The sequence below is a fragment of the Budorcas taxicolor genome, chromosome 10, assembly GCF_023091745.1.
Source record: "Budorcas taxicolor isolate Tak-1 chromosome 10, Takin1.1, whole genome shotgun sequence".
Taxonomy (NCBI): domain Eukaryota; kingdom Metazoa; phylum Chordata; class Mammalia; order Artiodactyla; family Bovidae; genus Budorcas; species Budorcas taxicolor.
Genome location: NC_068919.1, coordinates 58136442 through 58158707, shown reverse-complemented (window position 1 = coordinate 58158707; position 22266 = coordinate 58136442). Strand labels below are relative to the sequence as shown.

The 22266-nt window shown below is 39.7% G+C and overlaps 2 protein-coding genes across 2 annotated transcripts in view; one reads left to right on the top strand and one right to left on the bottom strand.

The window, feature by feature from the left end:
* USP8 (ubiquitin specific peptidase 8) overlaps positions 1–916 on the top strand; it is a 36176-nt gene extending 35260 nt beyond the window's left edge. The window contains exon 18 of the mRNA XM_052646715.1: positions 59–916. Within this exon, the coding sequence (XP_052502675.1) occupies positions 59–244 (186 nt within the window). The 3' untranslated portion in view covers positions 245–916. The remainder of the gene's footprint in view (positions 1–58) is intronic.
* Positions 917–1938: 1022 nt separating this feature from the next.
* On the bottom strand, positions 1939–21033 carry USP50 (ubiquitin specific peptidase 50). Its single transcript, XM_052647241.1, has 7 exons — positions 20966–21033; positions 18676–18870; positions 18263–18458; positions 17400–17609; positions 15974–16116; positions 12506–12638; positions 1939–2130 (listed from the first exon to the last, which is right to left on the bottom strand). The coding sequence occupies exons 1-7, from the start codon at positions 21031–21033 to the stop codon at positions 1939–1941; spliced, it is 1137 nt and encodes a 378-aa protein (XP_052503201.1).
* Positions 21034–22266: the final 1233 nt, after the last annotated feature.

The window sequence follows — 22266 nt, the reverse complement described above, 5'->3', positions numbered from 1 at the left end:
TTATTGACATATTTTAAATAATTCAATTTGAATTGATTTTCTATCTTGTTTGGTACAGAATCACTACGGTGGGCTGGATGGTGGCCACTACACTGCCTATTGTAAAAATGCAGCAAGACAGCGGTGGTTTAAATTTGACGATCATGAGGTTTCTGATATTTCCATTTCTTCGGTGAAATCTTCAGCAGCTTATATCCTCTTTTATACGTCACTGGGACCACGAATAACTGATGTAGCCACATAAGGAGAAGTAGGTTTTAAGCTAGTTATCTTTTAACAGGCTGAGCAACACAACTCCTGAATTGCTTATAAAGATTCTGTATAGGCATAGCTGACCATTTAAAGGACTTGTAGGACAATGAGAGCTGTGTTACTATACCATATACTTCTGGTCAGCGCCATTATCAAAAAACTGACCAAGAACATTTAACAAGTATTGCAGTAAGCATTCCTTACAGGTACCATTTATTTCAAAACAAGTTTTTTAGTTTGCTCCAAAGTTAAAATAATTAACTAGCTAAGCATTATTATTCTGCTGGTCTAAAAATCATTGTATCCTTTATTTTCCTATTCACTGTTATGGCCTTTTCACATTTCTAAATCCCAGCTTGATCTAATGAATACTCTAGAATGATGTAAAGCAGATAGGAATGTATGTGTATATATTTATTGCACACTTGCACATCAAATCAATGTACATAGTATAATATGTGGTCCTTTTGTGAAGCCTAGAACTCAGAGGATTGCTCCCCCCCGTCCCCTTTTGGCCTATTCTGAGTAACTGCAGTGCTTTCTTAGGGACATGACAGGGCAAAGCTATTTTTCTGTTGGCTTTGGGCTGTATTTGTGCACTAAATCTTTATTCTAAAAAAATAAATGGAAACTTTTCTTTAATTTTTTAAATGAGAATTTTCATTTACACCTACATTAAAATCTTAATGAGAAAAATAATTTAAAACCCTGTAAGTGTTCTGTCTTTAATTTTGTATTGTTAAACAGGACAGCAGAATTATAATTTTTCCACACAGTTTATCCCAATACAGTGACTTAAAATTTAGTACACTTATTTTGTTGCATCACTTGATTCCACTCTTCCTTCACCTTGACCATGAACTGCATATAGCACTTATGATTCTCTCAAGAGTTGAAAGTCAAAGTAGGATATAAAACCTTAACACCCAGGCAGACTTACTCTATCACGAGTAGTAGAATTCTTAGGATTAAGGTAAAAAGATGACAGCAAAGTGAACTGCATTATACACCACGTCTTTACAAATTAATGTACTAAAAGGGATAGAGGAGCGTAGAATTTATCATTTACCTCAGGGACTCGGTTGTTACAGGTAAAGTCAATGTAAACACTCCATATAAAAACAAGATTATAAAGGTGCTCCTGAAAGATGTCGCCATTAGTGGATTCCCAAGAAGAGGATGAAACAAAATCGGTTTTGAATTGTGAAATGGACAACTTTTCATGTTCTGAGTGAAATTAGTCTGAGTGACTTATAGCTTCTTGGCTAAATTATCAGATCAATTAATATTTTCAAATCACAGAGCCACTTGAACAAAAGTTATTTTGGTTTAGCTCCATGAAGTATCTTTGGAAAATAAATTTGTTGGCTGTATCTAATTATGAGATAATCTATGATAAAAATACACATTATTAAACACTGCACTTTGAAATATGCACACAGTACATAATCTGGGTGCTTTAAAGGTCCCCATCTGTTAGTACTGCATCATTTCTTCACTGCCTTGTTTAGTGGGCTAGGACCCATGTTTGTTATAAACTTACCTTGTAAAAGGTTGCATAATATGCCAGAAGGACTTAAAAATGTCAGCGAATGCAAGTAAGTTGCAAGACTTTTAATGACAAAGCAAAACTTAAGTACCAGGTTCTCACTGCTAGTTTTGCAATTTTCAGGAAACACCATTTTCTTAGCTCTTGCACTTTTGTGTAGGTATAGAAAAGGGCTGACAGCTGTAGAACAGGAGATATGCTGCAGCAGTTTGGACTGAAGTATCTGGAATCTCACTGATTCGTGTGTCATCAAAGCTGTACCAGGCCTGGGTCACTGAGTTCTTGGAGAAAGCAGTGTAGTGGCCACCATCCAGATCCCCAAAGTGGTTCTGGGGGAAAGAGGAAATGTCAGACTTAGTGTTAACATTTGAATACTTAACTGTTACAGCCAAAAATGTAGGGCCACAAAATATTTTTAATAATTCTCCTTTATACTGGATTAAAAGGAAATGACAATTTTAAGTCGAATCATACATGTAGCCTGACTGCTCTATTTTTCGTTGTCACTGAAATGGTTATACATTAGGTTTATTGGCTATTTAATAGAATATGTGAATGAAACAAGACAGTATTTGACAGCAGCTAGTATTTATCAATTAATACTGAGCACCGACCATCAGTTCAGTTCAGTTGCTCAGTTGTGTCCGACTCTTTTCAACCCAGTGGACTGCAGCACGCCAGGCTTCCCTGTCCATCACCAACTCCTGGAGCTTCTTCAAACTCATGTCCACTGAGTTGGTGATGCCATCCAACCATCTCATCCTCTGTCTTCCCCTTCTCCTCCTGCCTGCAATCTTTCTCAGCATCAGGGTCTTTTCAAATCAGTTAGTTCTTTGCATCAAGTGACCAAACTACTGGAGTTTCAGCTTCAACATCAGTCTTTCCAGTGACTATTCAGGACTGATTTCCTTTAGGATGGATTGGTTGGATCTCCTTGAAGTCCAAGGGACTCTCAAGAGTCTTCTTCAACACCACAGTTCAAAAGCATCAGTTCTTCAGCACTCAGCTTTCTTTATAGTCCAACTCTCATATCCATATAGGACTACTGGAAAAACCATAGTTTGACTAGATGGACCTTTGTTGGCAAAGTAATGTCTCTGCTTTTTAATATGCTGTCTAGGTTGGTCGTAACTTTTCTTCCAAGGAGCAAGCGTCTTTTAATTTCACGGCTGCAGTCATCATCAGCGGTGAATTTGGCGCCCCCCAAAATAAAGTTTCTCACTGTTTCCGTTGTTTCCCCGTCTATTTGCCATGAAGTGATGGGACCAGATGCCATGATCTTACTTTTCTGAATGTTGAGCTTTAAGCCAACTTTTTCACTCTCCTCTTTCACTTTCATCAAGAGGCTCTTTAGTTCTTCTTCACTTTCTGCCATAAGGGTGGTGTCATCTGCATATCTGAGGTTATTGATATTTCTCCCAGCAATTTTGATTCCAGCTTGTGCTTTATATAGCCCAGCATTTCACATTATGTGCTCTGCATATAAATTAAATAAGTAGGGTGATAATATTCAGCCTTGATGTACTCCTTTGCCGATTTGGAACTAGTCTGTTGTTCCATGTCCAGTTCTAACTGTTGGTTCTTGACCTGCGTACAGATTTCTCAGGAGTCAGGTCAGGTGGACTGGAATTCCTATCTCTTGAACAATTTCCCACAGTTTGTTGTGATCCACACAGTCAAAGGATTTGGCATAGTCAATAAAGCAGAAGTAAATTTTTTTCTGGAACTCTTGCTTTTCGATGATCCAACAGATATTGGCAATTTGATCTCTGGTTCCTCTGCCTTTTCTAAATCCAGTTTGAACATGTGGAAATTCACAGTTCACATACTGTTGAAGCCTGGCTTGGAGAATTTTGAGCATTACTTTCCTAGCATGTGAGGTGAGTGTAATTGTGCAGTAGTTTGAACATCCTTTGGCATTGCCTTTCTTTGGGATTGGAATGAAAACTGACCTTTTCCAGTCCTGTGGCTAGGTTCCAGGTATCTCTTGGGAATCAAGAGTTTCCTATTACTCCAAGAGATACCTGGAATCAAGAGTACCTACCATACACTGACTATTAAAATCAAAGGAAATTTTAAAATAATAATCATATCTCCTAAATGAACTTATAGTGTAATTTTGAAGATAGGCTAAGATTAGACATGAAAAAAGACATTTAACATGGCAACAAGACATAAAACAACTGCATATTGTGACCACACAATTTGAGGGGGGTGCACAGCAACAGCTCCCTCAGTCATCCAAGGCCCAAAGAAGAACCTGTTGCATTCGTCTTTCCAAAGCCAGTAGAGGAATGTTTGAAACAAATGCATTGGAGAACCTCATTTCTCAGAAGGTAGTATGGCATACAGCAGGGGTCAGCAAACCGTATCTGGCCATGGATCAGAGCCAGCCCACTGCCTGTTTCTGTATGCCCTGTAAATTAAGAATGCATTTTATATTTTTACATGGTTGGAAAAAGGACATGTGAAAGTTACATGAAATTCAAAATTTTCAATGTCCTTAAATAAAGGTTTATGGGACTACAGCCATGCTCACTTGTTTATAAGTGGCTGCTTTCACACTACAACAGTAAAGTTGAATAGCGACTAGATATATGGCCTACAAAGCGTCAAATATTTACTGTCTAGCTTTTTACAGAGTAAGTTTGCTTATCAGTGGGGTAGGGGGAGGAAAATGGATTTTTCTAGTCAATTTGACTATGAATTCAGCTTTAATTCCCCTATCTTTTAAGACTGGGTAACAAGACCTTATATACACTACTATTGTATATATGTCTTGTATACAACTACTATTTATCTTGTAGTGCAAGCACATAGGTACTTATTAAGTGTCCCCTTAGAACTTCATCTTCCTCACATCTCCCCTTACACATTAGAGAAATATCCCAAAGCTAATATTTAAAAGATTCAGGCTCTGGTCCTGATGTTGGCCATGTGACCTTAAGCTGATATGCTTAAATTTCCTTATTTATAAAATGGTGCCCAGAGACTTCCTGGTGGTCTAGTGGTTAAGACACTGTGCTCCCAATACAGGCGGGCCAGGTTCAATCCCTGGTCAGGGAACTAGATCCCACATGCTCCAACAAAGATTGAAGATCCCCAGGTCACAGCTAAGACCCAGCACAGCCAAATAAGTAAGTAAATACTTAAAATGTCCTTAAGGCTATGCTAAGACACTTCAGTCGTGTCCGACTCTGTGCGACCCCTTAGACGGCAGCCCACCAGGCTCCCCGTCCTAGGGATTCTCCAGGCAAGAACACTGGAGTGGGCTGCCATTTCCTTCTCCAATGCATGAAAGTGAAAAGTGAAAGTGAAGTCGCTCAGTCGTGTCCGACCCTCAGCGACCCCATGGACTGCAGCCTACCAGGCTCCTCCATCTATGGGATTTCCAGGCAAGAGTACTGGAGTGGGTTGCCATTTCCTTCTCCAAATGTCCATAATAGTGTGATGTAATTTGGTTGAGAAAAACAAAACGTCTGGTGGATACAGATGATGAGTAATGTTCTAAGGTGACTAGACAGATCATGGGTAGAATATGTTCAGTTTTGATGGCTTGCTGTAAAAAACAAACAAAAAAAACCGAACACAGCAGAAGCAGGTGAAGCATCATTCTTGACTTCCGTTCCCAGTTATTTTTGGCAAACAGCTAGCCTGAACATCTTCATATGAAAGTGTAAGGAATGCTGAATGAAACACGATAAATACCCATTGAAATATATGGCTAACTTTAAAGATGGTATAGTGAGAGTAATCTCAAGGGGCCAAGTACAGAAAAAATAAAAGATGAGTGTGATATATGGTTGATGCTGTGACTGGGAGCAAAGGCAGTTTCTGGACTCTGGAACCACTGTGCTTGGGTTTTCAGGGTAGCACAAGGGTTGGAGGTAAAGTCTTAAGTCCCTGCAAGGTGAGGCGTTGGAATGAAATTCACACACATAGCCACAACCTCTTAAAAGGGACTGACCCTCAATAACAGAACAAATGGGACTTCCCTGGTGGTCCAGTGGTTAAGAATCCACCTTGCAATGCAGAGGATGCAGGCAGATCCCTGGTGGGGGAACTAGGATCCTACATGCTGGAGGCCAACCAAACCCGAGGGCTGTAACTACTGAGCCTGGGCTCTACAGCCCATGCACCACAACCACAGAGAAGCGCGTTGCTGCAACAAAAGATCCTGCATGCCATGCTGCACCTAAAACCTGACACAGCTAAATAAATATTTGTTTTAAAAAAAGAGTAAATGACAGGGGGGGAATCTATCCTCCAGTGTTTAGCTAAGCTTAGGCTCTGGGTACAAAGAATAAAAGAAACTCCTAGAAATTTGTTACCACAGACCTGGCTTCTTTGGGGGATTCAGATTTAAACTGTTAATACCTGTGTGTGTCAGAATCCTGTGAATTTAATGTGAGAATAGAATTATTTGGGGATTGCTTGGCAAAAGAAAAGAGAATTACTTTCTAAATTGATGGACCTTAATTCAGGCTGCACAGGATAACCACACATTAAGGAGAAAAAGCCAGTGATGCTGAACTCACAATTCAATATTACAGAACACACAAGGAAACAATTCACCATGAGGAAGAGAAGGCAATAAATAAGAAGATTAAACCCCAAGCACTTTAGGTAATAGAGACTATACAGAAAGTATACAAACATTTTAAGAACAGGAAACAAACTCTGGAAACTTCAAAAGAACTTACAGAAATGATAAACACTTGAAATTAAAAATTTCAAGTGTTGAGAGTACATAGTACATAGAATTGAAGAGATAATGAATAAATTATACAGATGAAACTGAGGAAATTAGCCTGAATGTAGTAGTGGCAGGAAGTCGAAAGAGAATATTCAGTATATGCCTAGCAGAAGTGCTGGAGAATAGAGCACAGGAACAAGGCATTACTGAAAGTGACAATGACTAGAAATGGTTAAGGAAAGACATGAATCTTCAAATTTAGAAAATAGAGTGAACCAAGGATAAATAAAAATAATACTACAAGACAACAAACACAAAGTTTTAAAGTCAACAGGAAAAAAGGATTATCCACAAAAGAATAACATGATGGCACAACTCCACGGCAGCCATATAAACCTGAAATAATAGTTTTAAAACAATAAAACATAACTGCATCCAGAATTTGCTCTCTAGTTAAAGCATTCAAGAATCAAAGTAAACAAAAGATTTTTTTCAGTCAGAGACTTAAGACTTCAGGATAACAGACCTGATGTAAAGTCCACTAAGTATGTCCTACACAAACAAAATTGAGTATAAGTGAAAAAGTGGTATGTAAGAGAGCCTGAGGACTTCCCTGGTGGTCCAGTGGTTAAGAATCCACCTGCCAATGCAGGGGATATGGGTTTGATCCCTGGTCTAGGAAAATTCCACATGCCCGTGGAGCAACTAATAAGCCCATGCGCCACAACTACTGAGAATGAATACCAAGACTCCTGAAGCCCGCATGCTCCAGAGCCTGTGCACTGCAAATATACCAGAGCCAATGCACTGGAACCATTTAAGTCTGTGTGCTGCAACCACTGAAATTCATGCACCCTAGGGCCTGTGCTCTAAACAAGACAAACAACCGCAATGAGAAGCCTGTGCACCACAATTATAGAGTAGCTCCTGCTCGCGGCAACTAGGGAAAGCCTGCAAGTAGCAGTGAAGACCAGCCAAAAGTTAAAAAAAGACAAAAAACTGATACATATATCTTTCAGTTATTCATTTTGTTAAAGCAGATAAAAACTTAAGAATATATACTTGAACAACACAGCAAATTTTATTTAATGGACATATGGAACTCTGAACCTAATTTAGAAATTCTTTTCAAGCACACATAAAACTAGTACAAAAAGCAACAAGTATCAACCTGTACTATGAGTGGATAATATTGGACCATATTTTCTGATAAGAATGCAGTTAAGTTAGAAATTAGTAACAGAAATATGACTATATAAAATTATGTTTGGAATTTTAGAAATGCACCTCTAAATAACAAGTTGATGGAAATCAAAGGAAGTTAAAGATGGGAAATTAAAAACCAGAAATCAATGAAATAGAACACAAAGAAATAATCAAAAAACCATAAGATGGTTCTTTCAGATAACAAAATAGATAAATTATAGTGTTAAGGATAAACAAAGGGAGAAGTGACAATTTAGTTATGATGTTTAGTCCCTCAGTCATGTCCGACTCTTTGCAACCCCATGAACTACAGCCCGCCAGGCTCCTCTGTACATGGGATTTCCTAGGCAAGAATACTGGAGGGATTGCCATTTTCTTCTCCAAGGGGTCTTCCTGACCCAGGCATAGAATCTCCTGCAAGCCCCCTGAATTGCAGGAAAATTACTGCTGAGACACTTGTAAACAATTTTCTGCCAATAAGTTTGAAATGTAAAAAAAAGAAAGGGATTTTAAACATTCTTAAAACCATGTTAAAGTAAAATAGAGCTTTTATAAGTTAAAACAGATAAATGTCTTCATGATCTTTGGGTAGAGCAAGCTGTGGTAGTTTCACACAATGGAATATTATACAGCAATGAAAGTGAAGTCGCTCAGTTGTGTCCGATTTTTTGCGACCCCATGGACTGTAGCCTACCAGCCTCTTCCGTCCATGGGATTTTCCAGGCAAGAATACTGGAGTGGGTTGCCATTTCCTTCTCCAGGAGATCTTCCTGACCCAGGGATTGAACCTGGGTCTCCCACATTGTAGGCAGACGCTTTACCATCTGAGCCACCAGGGAAGTCCAACGAAGATGAGTAAGCCACAATACATGCAATAATATGAATGAATGTTGCATAATTTTGAGTGAAAGAAGTCAGACACAAAAGAGTCCACACAGTAGGATTTCATTTCTATAAAGCAGAACTGGCAAAACCTGTCAGCAGCTAGTGGTCTCCTGGACTAGAAGGGGCCACACAGGCAGGTACTGGTAATATTCTACTTGAACCATATTCTGGTTACACTGGCAGGTTACCTTTTTGCAATTTTACTGAGTTTTACATTCATGGTTTCCATTTTTAGAAAACAGACATGGGGACATGGGGCGGGGGAGGGTGGGACAAAGTGGGAGATTAGGATTGACATATATACACTACCATGTATAAAACAGATAGCTAGTGGGAAGCTGCTGTATGGCACTGAGAGTTCAGCTTGGTGCTCCGTGATAACCCAGATGGGTGCAATGGGAGGGATGGGGGTAGAAGGGAGTCCCAAGAAGGAGGGGATGTATGTATACATATAGCTGATTCACTTTATTGTACAACAGAAACTAGCACATTGTAAAGCAATTATACTCTAAAAAAAAAAAAATGAAGTAACAGAAACTCCTCGATAGACTCACCATGGCTAAAGCAAAGTGATCAAATATTTCAAAATCTACTCACCAAGAACAAAAATTCCAGGACCAGATAGTTTTTTTGTTTAATTATACCAGACTTTCAAGAAACAAGTTATTTTTATCTTAAACAGACTGTGCCAGAGAATAGAAAAGAATGGCAAACCTATTTTATGAGGCTAGAAACAGACTGATCCTAAAACAAAACAGGCTGATCCCTAAAACAAAAACAGAAAAGGACAGTATGAGAAAGAAAGTTACAGGTTAGTTTCTTGATTGTGAAAATAGATACTAAAAATGTGAAAACATTTTTAGCAAAAAAATTAAGTAGAAAATCAATGTTGTTTGCTATGTTAATAGAATAAAGGAGAGATTCACGTCAGTAATCTTCAAAATGTGATCTGGAAGAATAAAGTTTCATGTGTTAGCACATGACAATGCACTATACAAAATTGTGAGAGCAAAATATTAGAAACAACCTAGATACAAAGAATTACTAAAAGCAGGTTAAATGTATGCACTAAAGCTAATATATCAATATGGATTAATATCACAAAAATAAAGCTGAGGAAAAAGTTACAGAAGGATATGTAAGTTAATGATACTAGATTTATAAAACATGCAAAACACACTATATCACACATACATGTGTGACAAGAGTATGAAAGAATGCACGGGAATGTGCTATGCTGTGCTAAGTCACTCAGTCGTGTCCGACACTCTGCGACCCTATGGACTATAGCCCGCCAGGCTCCTCTGTCCATGAGATTCTGTAGGCAAAAATACTGCAGTGGGTTGTCATGCCCTTCTCCAGGGGACCTTCCCAAACCAGGGATCGAATCCATGTCTCTTACACCTCCTGCACTGGCTGGCAGGTTCTTTATCACTAGCACCACTTGGGAAGTCCTGTGTGGGAGTAATTCCTTCCAAATTCAGGACAGTGGTTACAACTGAGAAGGGAGCTGAGTTGTTAAAGATACACAGAGGCTTGATTTTTTTCTACAATATTCTAAACATCTGTGTGTACATATTGTGTTTTCTTTGCCTGAAATATTTGATAATTTTAAAAAGTTTTCCTAGAAACTAATCATTTGAAGAGGGTTGAAGGGGGTAAATGCTGTTGGTATATGATCACTATTTTCAAATATGTAAAGGATTGTCACATATAAGACATGTAAGATACAAGGACAGGCAAGCCTAGTATGCTGCAGTCCATGGGGTTGCAAAGAGTCGGACACAACTGAGTGACTGAACAACAACAACACATATAAGAAATAAGAATGAGTTCTGTTTGGCTAACACATACATACAAGCATTTGTTAACCAAAAAGTCACATAGGTGTTAACTGTGCTGTGTTCAGTTGTGTCCCACTCTTGCGACCCTGTGGACTGTACCCTGCCAGGCTCCTCTGTCCATGGCTTTTTCCAGGCAAGAAGACTGGAGTGGGTCGCCATCTCCTTCTCTAGGGATCAAACCCACTTCTCTTGCACCTCCTGCACTGGGAAGTGGACTCTTTACCAACTGGGAAGCCCAAAGACTTTGGGCCCAATGTAGAGAGACAAGTTAACAGTCAGAGGTAGCATAACATAGTAGTGAGAGCAGGACTGTTTGGAGCAGCCTGCCTGGCTTCAGACCCTGGCTCTGCTCTTTGTAGGCATTAGACTGGAGCAGATTATTTAACCTCTGTTCCTGTTTCCCATTCTGTAAGATGGGGATGATAATAGTGCCCACACCTCACAGGGCTACGTAAGAATTACATGGTTGATTACTTATAAAGTGCTTGGAACACTATCTGGTACATAGCAAGCACTATATGTTTGTAAAATCAAACAAATCTGGTAGATAAAGAGCCTTCCTTGTAAAGCAGAGAGCTCTTTAAGGGTTTATTCGAAAGCTGGATATATATCTGTTAAGGATGGTGTGGAGGCAATCCTTCCTTTTTGGGCCAGGGTTGAATACTTCTCAAACTTCAGTACACTTTCCAGTCACATGGGGATCTTGCAAGTTTCCAGTCAGTAAGTCAGTTGGGTGGAGCCTGATATTTCTTATTTCTATCAGGTGTCTCCTGGGGAATGACACCTTGTGTAGCAGAGTTCTGGATGGCCTTTCCCCAGGACCATACATCACAGTTTCTAAGATGCTTAGTTCTTGTTTCTGATCAATCACCAACTTTCAGTAAATTCTAGCTATATTTCTTTCAAAATCAATTTTTACCCTTCAATTAACTAATAATAATTTAAACAAAGGATTAAGAATTTATAGGAAGCTTGGGTGACTCTTTTAAATATAAACATGTACCTTTTCATACTGTAGATAATTATCATACAAGTTTTTATAAATTCTGCTTTTAGATTTTTTTATTTAAAGCAGAAACAGTTATAATGAGAAGTTAAAACAGTAAAATACAGAGGTGGGGCAATTCCTATATCATTTGGGAATTCATATTACAGTCTATTATGATAGAGAAGAGGATGTCACTCTAGATTTCCAAACTGGCAAGTTAGAGAAGAAAAACCATATTAAAGGGCAGGATAAATTAGAAAGAAGAATGTCAAAGATCAACATAAAAAGGGTAAAGTAAAGGATCTTTTTTAAGTTTGAAGTATGGTTCTCAGTTGAGCGATGTTAAAGAGAAAGACCAGTTGAAACAATATTTTATATTAATTCAGCAATAAACTTAATAGCAATAGACTTCAGCACACAAGAGGACTCTGGTAAATCACACTGGGATCGAGTGGGAGCCTTGCCCATCTGACACTGGACACAACTGGACCTCCAAGTTCAAGTGAAACTGGAATGTTCAAGTGAAACCTGAATGTTCTGAAGGAGATAACACTGTGATCAAGAACAGAAACCTAGAGATGGCCTTGTGCTTGGGGTAGGCTGATGCTGTGGGAAGTTGCAGAAGGTCTGGTCTGAATTATACTCCATGATTTCTTTCCTTCAGGGAATCCTCAATGATGACAGTTGATTCAGAGCCAATGGAATCCCCAGAGTTTCCTCAGGACTGATGCTCACAGGCAGTGATTATGTTTGGGGGGCTTTCACCATAGAGAGGCTCATGATTATTCAACATAAAGCTACTGGAACCAACTTGTGCTGCCCACTGCCCAGGGCACAGTTCACAAATCCCTAGATCTGAAATAGCCATGGAGTAGTGGGACAGTAAGGAGGCAGTGTAGAGGACATTGTATTCTTTAACTGTGGTACTGTCCAAGGTCAAAGCAGGCAGTTTCCAGGCTCTATTTTGTTTTTAAAATAACAGTACAGGAGAAGTCAGGAAGAGATAGGAGTAATCATTCAAGCAAATAATTCTACAGTTTTCTTTAAACTTGTGTTATTTTATATAGTTTCAGCATTTTACTCACCACCACTGCACAGAGGTTATATTTAGGATGTTTCCGAAAAATTGGACAAATGTAAGGAGTAAGGTCCAAGTTAGTGAGCGGGTAATGAATATCTGTCCTCAGTTTCCTTTTCATTGTACCCAGAATGTCAAACCTGGAGAGATAAAATAAATGTGTGAGATAGTAAGTTTGTAAACCACTCATGAATGAAGTCCACATACTTTCACAAGTTCGTAGTTAAAAGTAATTTCTTGGAAAGATTATTTGGTGCTGACCTTTACAAAAATTACTTTGTCTCATTACATATATTTAGAATCTTTGCATGCCAAAACTGAGGCTGGAGTGGGCCAAAGGCCTGAGTCAAGGAATGAGATGGATTAGAGTCAATCTAGCAGGAGGAAAAGAATGGAATTAAAGCCAGGATCAGCACTGGAGGAGCAGAAATCACACTGGTGGTTTCCTGAAGTCTTCGCTCCAGCAGATGCTGTTTACCCTAACCAAGCTGACTCAGCTTTTTCTTATCTTGATTTCCACACACACTGTCTTGGCAGTGTCCTGTTTTCCAGCTCTGAGGTTTTAATACATCTTTAATAAGATAAAGCTTGGTGAAAAATCTTGTCACATTTTCTAGGTGTTACATAGATCAGCAAATCTGAGGTCATATCAGAATCACTCCAGAGCTTTTTAAAAAATACATTATGTTCATTTTGGAAAAGTGGCTGATTTAGGTCTAGAGGTGGGAAATTACTGGGTGAGCCTAAGATATTCTTGTGCCAGAAAGTAAAGAATCTTGTTTGCAAAACCTAAAGAAATATCAAGGGGAAAAGGGGGAAAGATTGAAGGCAGGAGAAGGGGAAGACAGAGGATGAGATGGTTGGATGGCATCACCAACTTGATGGACATGAGTTTGAGCAAGCTCCAGGAGTTGGTGATGGACAGGGAAGCCTGGCATGCTGCAGTCCAGGGGGTCGCAAAGAGTCAGACACAACAGAGTGACTGAACTGAAAGGAATATCGTTATCATGTGACCCCATATGATATGATATCATATGATCCCATGCCTAGGTATCAGCTCAAAAGAAACGAAGAGGTTTTATATCCACATAAAAACCTATAAGCAGATGTTTGTAGCAGCTGTATTCCTATCTGCCCCAAACTGGAAACAACCCAAATGTTCATCAACTGGTGAATGGATCAATAATTTTGTTACATTCATAAAAGGGTATATACTACACAGCAATCAAAAGAAGGAACCACAGGTACATTCCACAACATGGATTAATCTCATTGTTCTAAGTGAAAGAAGCCAAACTCAAAAGGTCACATATGGTGTAACATAGGACATTCTGGAAAAGGTGAAACTATAACAATGGAAATCATATCAGAAGTTTCTATAGTTCATGTATGCTGCTGCTGCTGCTGCTAAGGCGCTTCAGTCGTGTCTGACTCTGTGTGACCCCAGAGACGGCAGCCCACCAGGCTCCTCCGTCCCTGGGATTCTCCAGGCAAGAACACTGGAGTGGGTTGCCATTTCCTTCTCCAATGCATGAAAGTGAAAAGTGAAAGTGAAGTCTCTCAGTCATGTCCAACTCCTAGCGACCCCATGGACTGCAGCCCACCAGGCTCCTTCGTCCGTGGGATTTTCCAGGCAAGAGTACTGGAGTGGGTTGCCATTGCTTTCTCCAAAAGAATCCACCTGGCAATGTAGGAGACATAGATTCAATCCCTGATTTCGGAAGATCCTCACAACCCATGGAGCAACTAAACTTGTGTGCTGTAACTACTGAGCCTGTCTCTACAGCCCAGGAGCCATAACTACTGAAGCTCATGCGCCCTAGAGTCTGTGCTCTGCAACAAGAGAAGCCATGGCAGTGAGAAGCTAGCACACTAGTGAGTAGTCCTCTCTCTCCACAACTAGAAAAAAGCCCATGAAGCAATGAAGACCCAGCACAGCCAAAAATAAATAAATAAATCTTTTTTTTTTTAAGAATGATAATAGTAATGGATATTAAACCCATTAAATTTTAAAATATCCATGAGTTCAAAGTGATACTAGTTACAGACGGGAAAACTATACCTTTAAATGGTGAGATCTTACAGTCGCTACCTTAACTAAGGGATCAGATTTAACATTACCAATATTTTTTGGACAAATTTTCCAAATATTTTTTGGAAAATTGGGACAAATTTTCATGATTTGCCTCCTGATGTAATGTAATGACAAGTCCATAACATCAGCTATGGCAGATTCTTGCTAAAATAAAACGGCTTAGCCCAAATCTAACCAAGGGGAAACAATCAGACAAATCCAGGAGAAGGTAAAAATGGCTCAATAGGAGGAAAAAAAGTTTAACTATTAAAAAAGAGGGAAGGCTTAGTCCAGATTAAATGAGGCTGAAGAGATAGCCAAATGCAATGTATGACCCTTGACTGGATGGACTGGAAAAAAAGTAATGAAAGACATTTTGGGGATGGGGGAATTTAGATATGGACTATATCTTAGGTGATACAAAATTATCGTTACATTTTTTGTACTATTTGATAATGGTGTGATTATGTAGGAAAATGTCCTTTTTCTCAGGTGATACATGTTGAAGTATTTAAGTATGAAATGCCTTGGTGTTTGCACCTTACATTAGATGGTTCAGCTAATAAAACGGAAGGGACAGAGAAAGGGAGAGCTGGAGGGAGAAAGACTGGAAGAATGGAAGGAAATGTCAAAAAGTGGCACCAACCAGTGAAGATTTTAGGGTATATGGATACTTATTCTATACCTTTTCAACATTTCTGTATATATGAAACTTTTAAAAATAAAAAATGAGCCAGGGGTGGAGATTAAAAATTAAAATAGTGATGCTCAGATTCCACATCAGACTTATGGGATTAGAGTCTCCAAGGGTGGAGCCAGGGAATCTATCTTTAAAAAGCACTCAAAGTGAGCTCCAAAATGTCTATCAACAGTTTAAAAGATAAAGAAAACATGATGTACATAGATATGATGGAGTATTACACAGGTGTAAAAAGGAATAAAATTCTGGTACACATCACTACAAGGATATCCGACCTTGGAAACATTATGCTAAGTGAAACAGGTCAGCAAAAAGGACAAATGTTTTGTGACTATACTTATGTTCAATATCAGAATAGGCAAATTTACAGATGCAGAAAGCAGATTAGAGGTGACCAGAGGCTAAAGGGAAGAGGAATGAGGGGTGGTTAATGGTTCCAGAGTTTCTGTAGAGGGTGATGAAAAAGTTTTGGAAATACTGACTGATATACAACACTGTGAATTGTAATTAATGCCAGTAAAATTATACACTTAAAATGGCCAAAATGGCAAATTTTATTATGTATATTTTACCACAGATTTAAAAAAATTAATATACCCAACACCATCGAATTATACACTTAAATGGGTGAAATGCATGGTATGTGAGTTACGTTTGAAAGCTCTCCCAAAAATCTGCTCACAAAATGTTAACATCCATACCTTTTTAGGTGAAAGACAATTGTTTTTGGCGCTTTGGAAATACTGGCCCTCACAGCTGTCTCTTGCTTGGTTTCACAAAAGGAACAGTGAATCTGGTTGTTCCAGGTCAATGTGTCTTGTTGAAAAAAACACTGGAGACAGTCCTATTGAGGAAAAAAGCATTTGATGACCAAATCGGATCTGCAGCAATCTGGGCTCCTGTCTATATTAGAACTCTGAAAGAGCTGCAGAAATGTAATCCCCGGTGCTTTTCTCAAAGTCAAATCCAAGAGATGCCAGCACCACAAGATGCAGTCTGGACAGAATCCACCTGGCAAAGGAGGTGCTGCTTTCTCACTTAGTTACTGCAATGGATCCAGATGTCCATCTCATTTCTAATCTCTGAATCATCATTTTACTATTTCTGATTTGCTTCAGAATAATACCAACTATGCAATTTCCACTAACCAAGTCAGGCTTTAAGTTATTTGTCTCATCACTAAAGTGATCTTGTGACTAAAAATAGCCATATCCCAGTATCTGGGGGTGGCCCATTATAAATACAGCAGAACAGAGAGAATCAGATCTCATGCCCACAGGAGACATCACCAACCAGCCAAGCCCCCTGCTCTGCAAAGCACTGGCCTAAAGAAGTAGTGAGCACAGATTGCCAGCGCCTCATTTAGAGGCTTTGGAATTCACCTCCAGCAGGCTTTAGCAGTTTGATCTGAGAAAAAGTCCAGGTCTGAATAAGCAGAATTCTTTTCTCTAATTCTGGTATGTGAAAAAAGTTTTAGCAATAGATGTACTTTCATAATTGTGGAAGAAAAATATTAATGTGAGTTTTTCTGCAAGGAAACTTACTGCTCCCTGCCTCCTAACAGCCACCTACCTTTCACTGACACCTCCCACCCCCCAACCCCCCACCCACTCCCTGACCCTCCCCACTCCATTTACAGATTAACTTTTGGTATTACAATAAAGAAAATTCAAGAGGTAAACTAAGACACCATTCCATTCTATCTCCCCGCTCAAATTCCTCAGCTCTTGTCCAGATATAAGTGGCTCAAGACTAAGAGTCAGATTTATTTCTATCTAGTTTCCAATCTGGACCTACAGACCTCTGGGATGAAAAGGGGCCATAGAGTTTTTATAAGTTTAAATATCCTATATGCACCAAGCCATCTCAATAGGTTGAATAAAGCCCACCTATCTATCTATTTTACAGTGAGGCTGTTTTACTGAACATCATCAGCGTTACAACTGAATTCACAGTAACTTTTGGCTGTAGTCACTTTTCTACAAAACATTGTCAGCATGGGCTTACAATTTTTTTAGTTATAAAGTGGCTCCCCTTATACTAGAAAATATAGGAAACAGTGCTGAGAAAAATCCAGGGCTGGGGTAGAGAGAGACAAAAGAGGTCTCCAGGAGTAAGACTTCTTACCTGAAGAGAGCACTCATATTTGGATGGAATGGGGAGGGAGATGATGGTGAAAACTTCGTTCTTATAGGTGCAGTTCTCACACTTTAAACATACGATGCTATAACTGAGCTGCCCTTCAAACAGCCGGGTGATGATGGAGGATTCATTGGCGATCATCCTCCTGCAGTATCTTGGAATGGATCTTTTTTCATATGATTTTCTCCGGTGGTACTAATCAAGGGACAAATTCATGCCAAATCAACTACTGGTTATCAAAGTTGTTTTAATAGAATGACCTGATTTTTCTATCTGATAGAAAAATCTTGGATTCAGATAATAAATAGAATAAGATCTTAAGAGAATATAATAGGTATAATTTGTGATAATTCATTCATTTGCCTCTTTAAGTGAAGCTGAGGATGAGGACACCCTAACCCTGGTAAAACCCATGTCTACGGTGCCATAAGCTGACAGCCAATGATACTGTGATATGGGGCTCTGGAGGCAGGTTTTCCTGGGAAGAGGGTAAGCTGCAAACTGGCTTCTGGTCATGCAAGTTTATCTCACGGTAAGATAAAGGAATTGGATCTTTCCTCCAGTCCCTTCAGGTTATGTTCTCTAGCCTCCTATTGTTAGGGGAAAAAAAAGTTTCTTAAAGAGCAAATGTTAAACTCCTGAGACGGCCCAATTTTGTTAGGCTTGTAGCCTGATGTGAATCTAGCTGATGCCCAGGAACAGCATTTCCAGGAGCATGTTCTGACTGTCCAGTGATTCTACAGCCTTAGCGAAATGTTCTAAAGGCGCTATGCTTTCAGTTGGTTCTGCTTTGGCAGCTTCTTTGATCACACCTCCTGCCCACGTCTCCCACCATTAATTCTACCTACCTTTTTCAGAGCTTCATGAAGTTCATTCAGGACATAAATCAAGAATTCCTGAGCATCTTGCTGTGTCTTTTTCATAAATACTGGGTAGAGGTTGCCAAGAGCTGACCGAAATATTTCTGGTGAGACACAGTCACAGTCGGCAAGCCACATGTCTGTCATCACATAGGCAAAAGCAGTGGCAACCTCGCTGCAGTCCCTAAGGAGGGGAAATGTTTCTGGCTGATCATGTGGCATCAGACCCCAAGACTGATTCATTTCTTGGTTGACCTTCTCATTTTACTCACTCAGAAACAGGATCTGGGGTACTGCAGCCTCTACTAACTGGTTTAGCCCTTTCCAGAAGGTCCCTTCCCTAACCTCACCTTGGAGAGCAGGGGTGGGGGCCAGGCCACAGGTAAGGCAAATGGTCTTACTTTTGAAGAGCGTTAATGTACTTTCCCGAGAGAAAGTATTCCACCAGTGGTGAGATGCTGCAGAGACACTGTAAGATGGCGTTCATGTAGCATGTGTTGCCCAGGTTCCGCAGGCCAGTCACCCCCTGGAGATGGGGCTGGTTCTCTTCAGCTTCATTAACTGGGCATGGGTCATAGTGATCTGTGCGCTCTGCACTGTGTTGGTGCCACGTGGAAAGAAAGGAAAGCATTTTGAAGAAACAAAATATGCACAAATGAAATCAGGCCCTCTCAGCCTCATGACACAAAAAGAGTTCTTCATAAGACTTCCTCCAAATACATTCCCTATCAAAGACAGAAGTATTTGAACTTGGAGTCTAAAACTGTGTTACTTGGCTCAGGGCTCTCTGAACAGTGAAAGTGAAGTTGCTCAGTGGTGTCCGACTCTTTGCAAACCCTATGGACTGTAGTCTACCAGGCTCCTCCGTCCATGGGATTTTCCAGGCAAGAATACTGGAGTGGGTTGCCATTTCCTTCTCCAGGAGATCTTCCCAAACCAGGGATTGAACCCAAGATTCCCTCACTGTAGGCAGATGCTTTACCATCTGAGCCACCATGAAAACTCTGAAGAGTGCCTGCAGCCAAATAAACAAAGAGAAAATTTCTTCCTAAAACCAAAGCAAGAGGACAGAAAATACTGCCCTTTCAGGATCCTAGAATCTGCTAAAAATGCAGACTTTCTTTCTAAATACCATTTAGAGTATTTACATTTTTGCTGGACAGGTAATTTAATTATTACTAGTAATAATAATAACAGATAGCAGTTAACAACAATGATGGAGGAGGAAATGGCAACCCACTCCAGTATTCTTGCCTGAGAAATCCCATGGACAGAAGAGCCTAGCAGGCTACAGTCCATGGGGTCACAGAATTGGACACAACCAAGTGCATGTGCAGAGTAAAAATGAAAGTAAAAGTGTTAGTCACTTTTGTGAGCCCAAGAACTGTAGGCTGCTAGGCTCCTCTGTCCATGGAATTCACCAGGGAAGAACACTGGAGTGGGTACCCATTCCCTTCTCCAAGGGATCTTCCCGATCCAGGGATCGAACCTGGGTCTCCCACATTGCAGGCAGATTTTTTACTGTCTGAGCCACCCAAGGAAGCCAGCTATCATGTATTAACTGGCACTATGTTAAGCATTTAATATGAACTTTCTTATTTAATTCTTGCAACAATTCTATGGGGTAGTAGTTATTTTTGAATCCTGTTTTACAGGTGAGATATCATGTGTAAATGGTCTAGTCATTTGCTCATGGTAATATACTAAGGCATGTGCAGTGACTTGTAGAGAGAAGGGATATTTATCTACCTACCTACCCATCATCTGTCTGTCAAGTTATTTGGATTTATATATCAAATATTAGGAGTCTATATGTGTGTGTACACATATATATGCCATATATACATTCAAGAGCATAATATATACACATATTAATATAAATATATTAAGAGCACATACATGGATATATGTGTATAAATTACACACATACACATACAAACACACAAACATACACAGAGGGAGAGAAAGAGCACATACTTTGCAAAAAAAATAGATCTTACTTTAAATTCTGACTTGGCACTCACTAGTTACGTGATCTGGGACTTTTATATGTCTGTTTTTCATCTATAAAACAGGATGGTGTTACTTGGCTTACAGGATTGTTCTAAGGATTAGATTAAATGATGCAAGGTATGAAGCACAGATTACATAGTTAATAAATGGCAACTTAACCTAAATTTTTAAAGAAATGACTGATCCAGAATGTCCTTAACAGTAGCTATGGAATTCATATGTCCATATGGATCAACGAGACCCGCACAGAAGACAGTCCTTTCTCCACACAGAGCTGCCTTCTGTGACTGGGCTACTGCAACAGGCAGCCCAGTATCTTTGTCCCCTCGATTTTTCTTTCCATGCTTAGTATCTCAAATTGGGTCTCCAGGAGACAGCTACCTCACCTCGGTACCTCTACTTACAATTCTGCCAGTTTGACAAGTTCTCTCTGTTACCTGGTTGGACATTTCCCTTTTATTTATCAATATCATGGGAGGCCCAGGCCTGTCACTCTTTAGGCATAACTATTAGCTGGATATTAAATAACATCTTCCCTTCCATTTGAGGACCCTCCAATGAGTCAAACCTGGAAAAATCATTCAAAATGCGGCATGTACCTCCTGACCCCTTAAGCATGGCTTCCTCCTACCACCCTAACTAAGCTTATCTAAAAAACTATAGTAGACGGAAGCTCACAGGACATAGTAGATACTGAAGTCATCTTCAGGGAAAGACCGCTGTGAAGCCATTTCATGAAACCACATTGGTCTTTCACTTCTATTTAGGAACTGTGTCTAATCCTTTTAGCTTCATTTCTCCAAGCCTGTTACTCGGGTTCTTTCTGTTTCTAATAAACAACTTGTATGTTCCTCTCTACTTTCAGTAGCTGCAAACTGATTTCATCTGTACTTCAGGTACATTCCAACTTGGATTTCCCATGCATCATAATCCTTTTCATTACACTTCAAGATTCTGTAATGTTGCCATTGATACTGTAAACTTGGCTGCTTTAAAACTTTCAAAGGTTAGATTTCAGAGAATTTACAGAACATATGACCCCTTTACCTCCATCTTTCCAAGTGTTTATTTTATGTATATATTATACATTCTCACAAACACACATTCACAGAAGATTTGCCTCCACATCAGTGGACACTATGGCAACCCTACCCCCTTAGGGCACTCATCCACTTACCCAGTGACCACACTTCTTCTAGGCCTTTGAGGGACTGTTTCCCATGGTGGAAAGGGAGACAGCAGTTATTGCTGCTTCCCAAAACATATAACATTAGGATAAACTAGAGTATTTCCCTTCATGGTCATCAACCAGAGTGCAAAAGAGGTTCATACCCACACATCACACTAGTGCCACCCCGGGTAAATAAAGTATTCATCATAGAAGAATTTATAAGCTGAGAAATAGCAAAGCACACATGGTCTCCTGAGCTCTCATTTTCTTCATAGAGAACCATGCATAAGAAAGAACTTCAGTAGAGAGGGAACCCCTTGCAAAGAACCCCCCACCTTATGCCCTGTCTACAGAGCTAATACCAACCTGTTCTTCCTCTAAGCAAACTCAGAATCTGTAAGGAGTAGGTAAAGAAAGAGCCATTAGGGCCAATTCAATTCCTTTTTTTCTCAACTCTACATCAAGTAAAATGAATGAGATTACAGAAGGGGCTTCCCAGGTGGCTCAGTGGTAAAGAACCCACATGCCAATGCAGAAGACACAAGAGATGCGGGTTTGATTCCTGGGTCGGGAAGATCCCCTGGAGGAGGAAATAGCAACCCATTCCAGTATTCTTGCCTAGGAAATCTGATGGACAGAGAAGCCTGGTGGGATAGAGTCCATGGGGTTGCAAAGAGTTGGACACAACTGAGTGACAGCATCAATCATACAAGCATACAAATGGAAAAAGCTCTTCAAAAATGTCAATATCAGGAAAGAAAGTAGGCTGACAACTATTTCAGATTAAAAAGAAACTAGAGAAACAAGA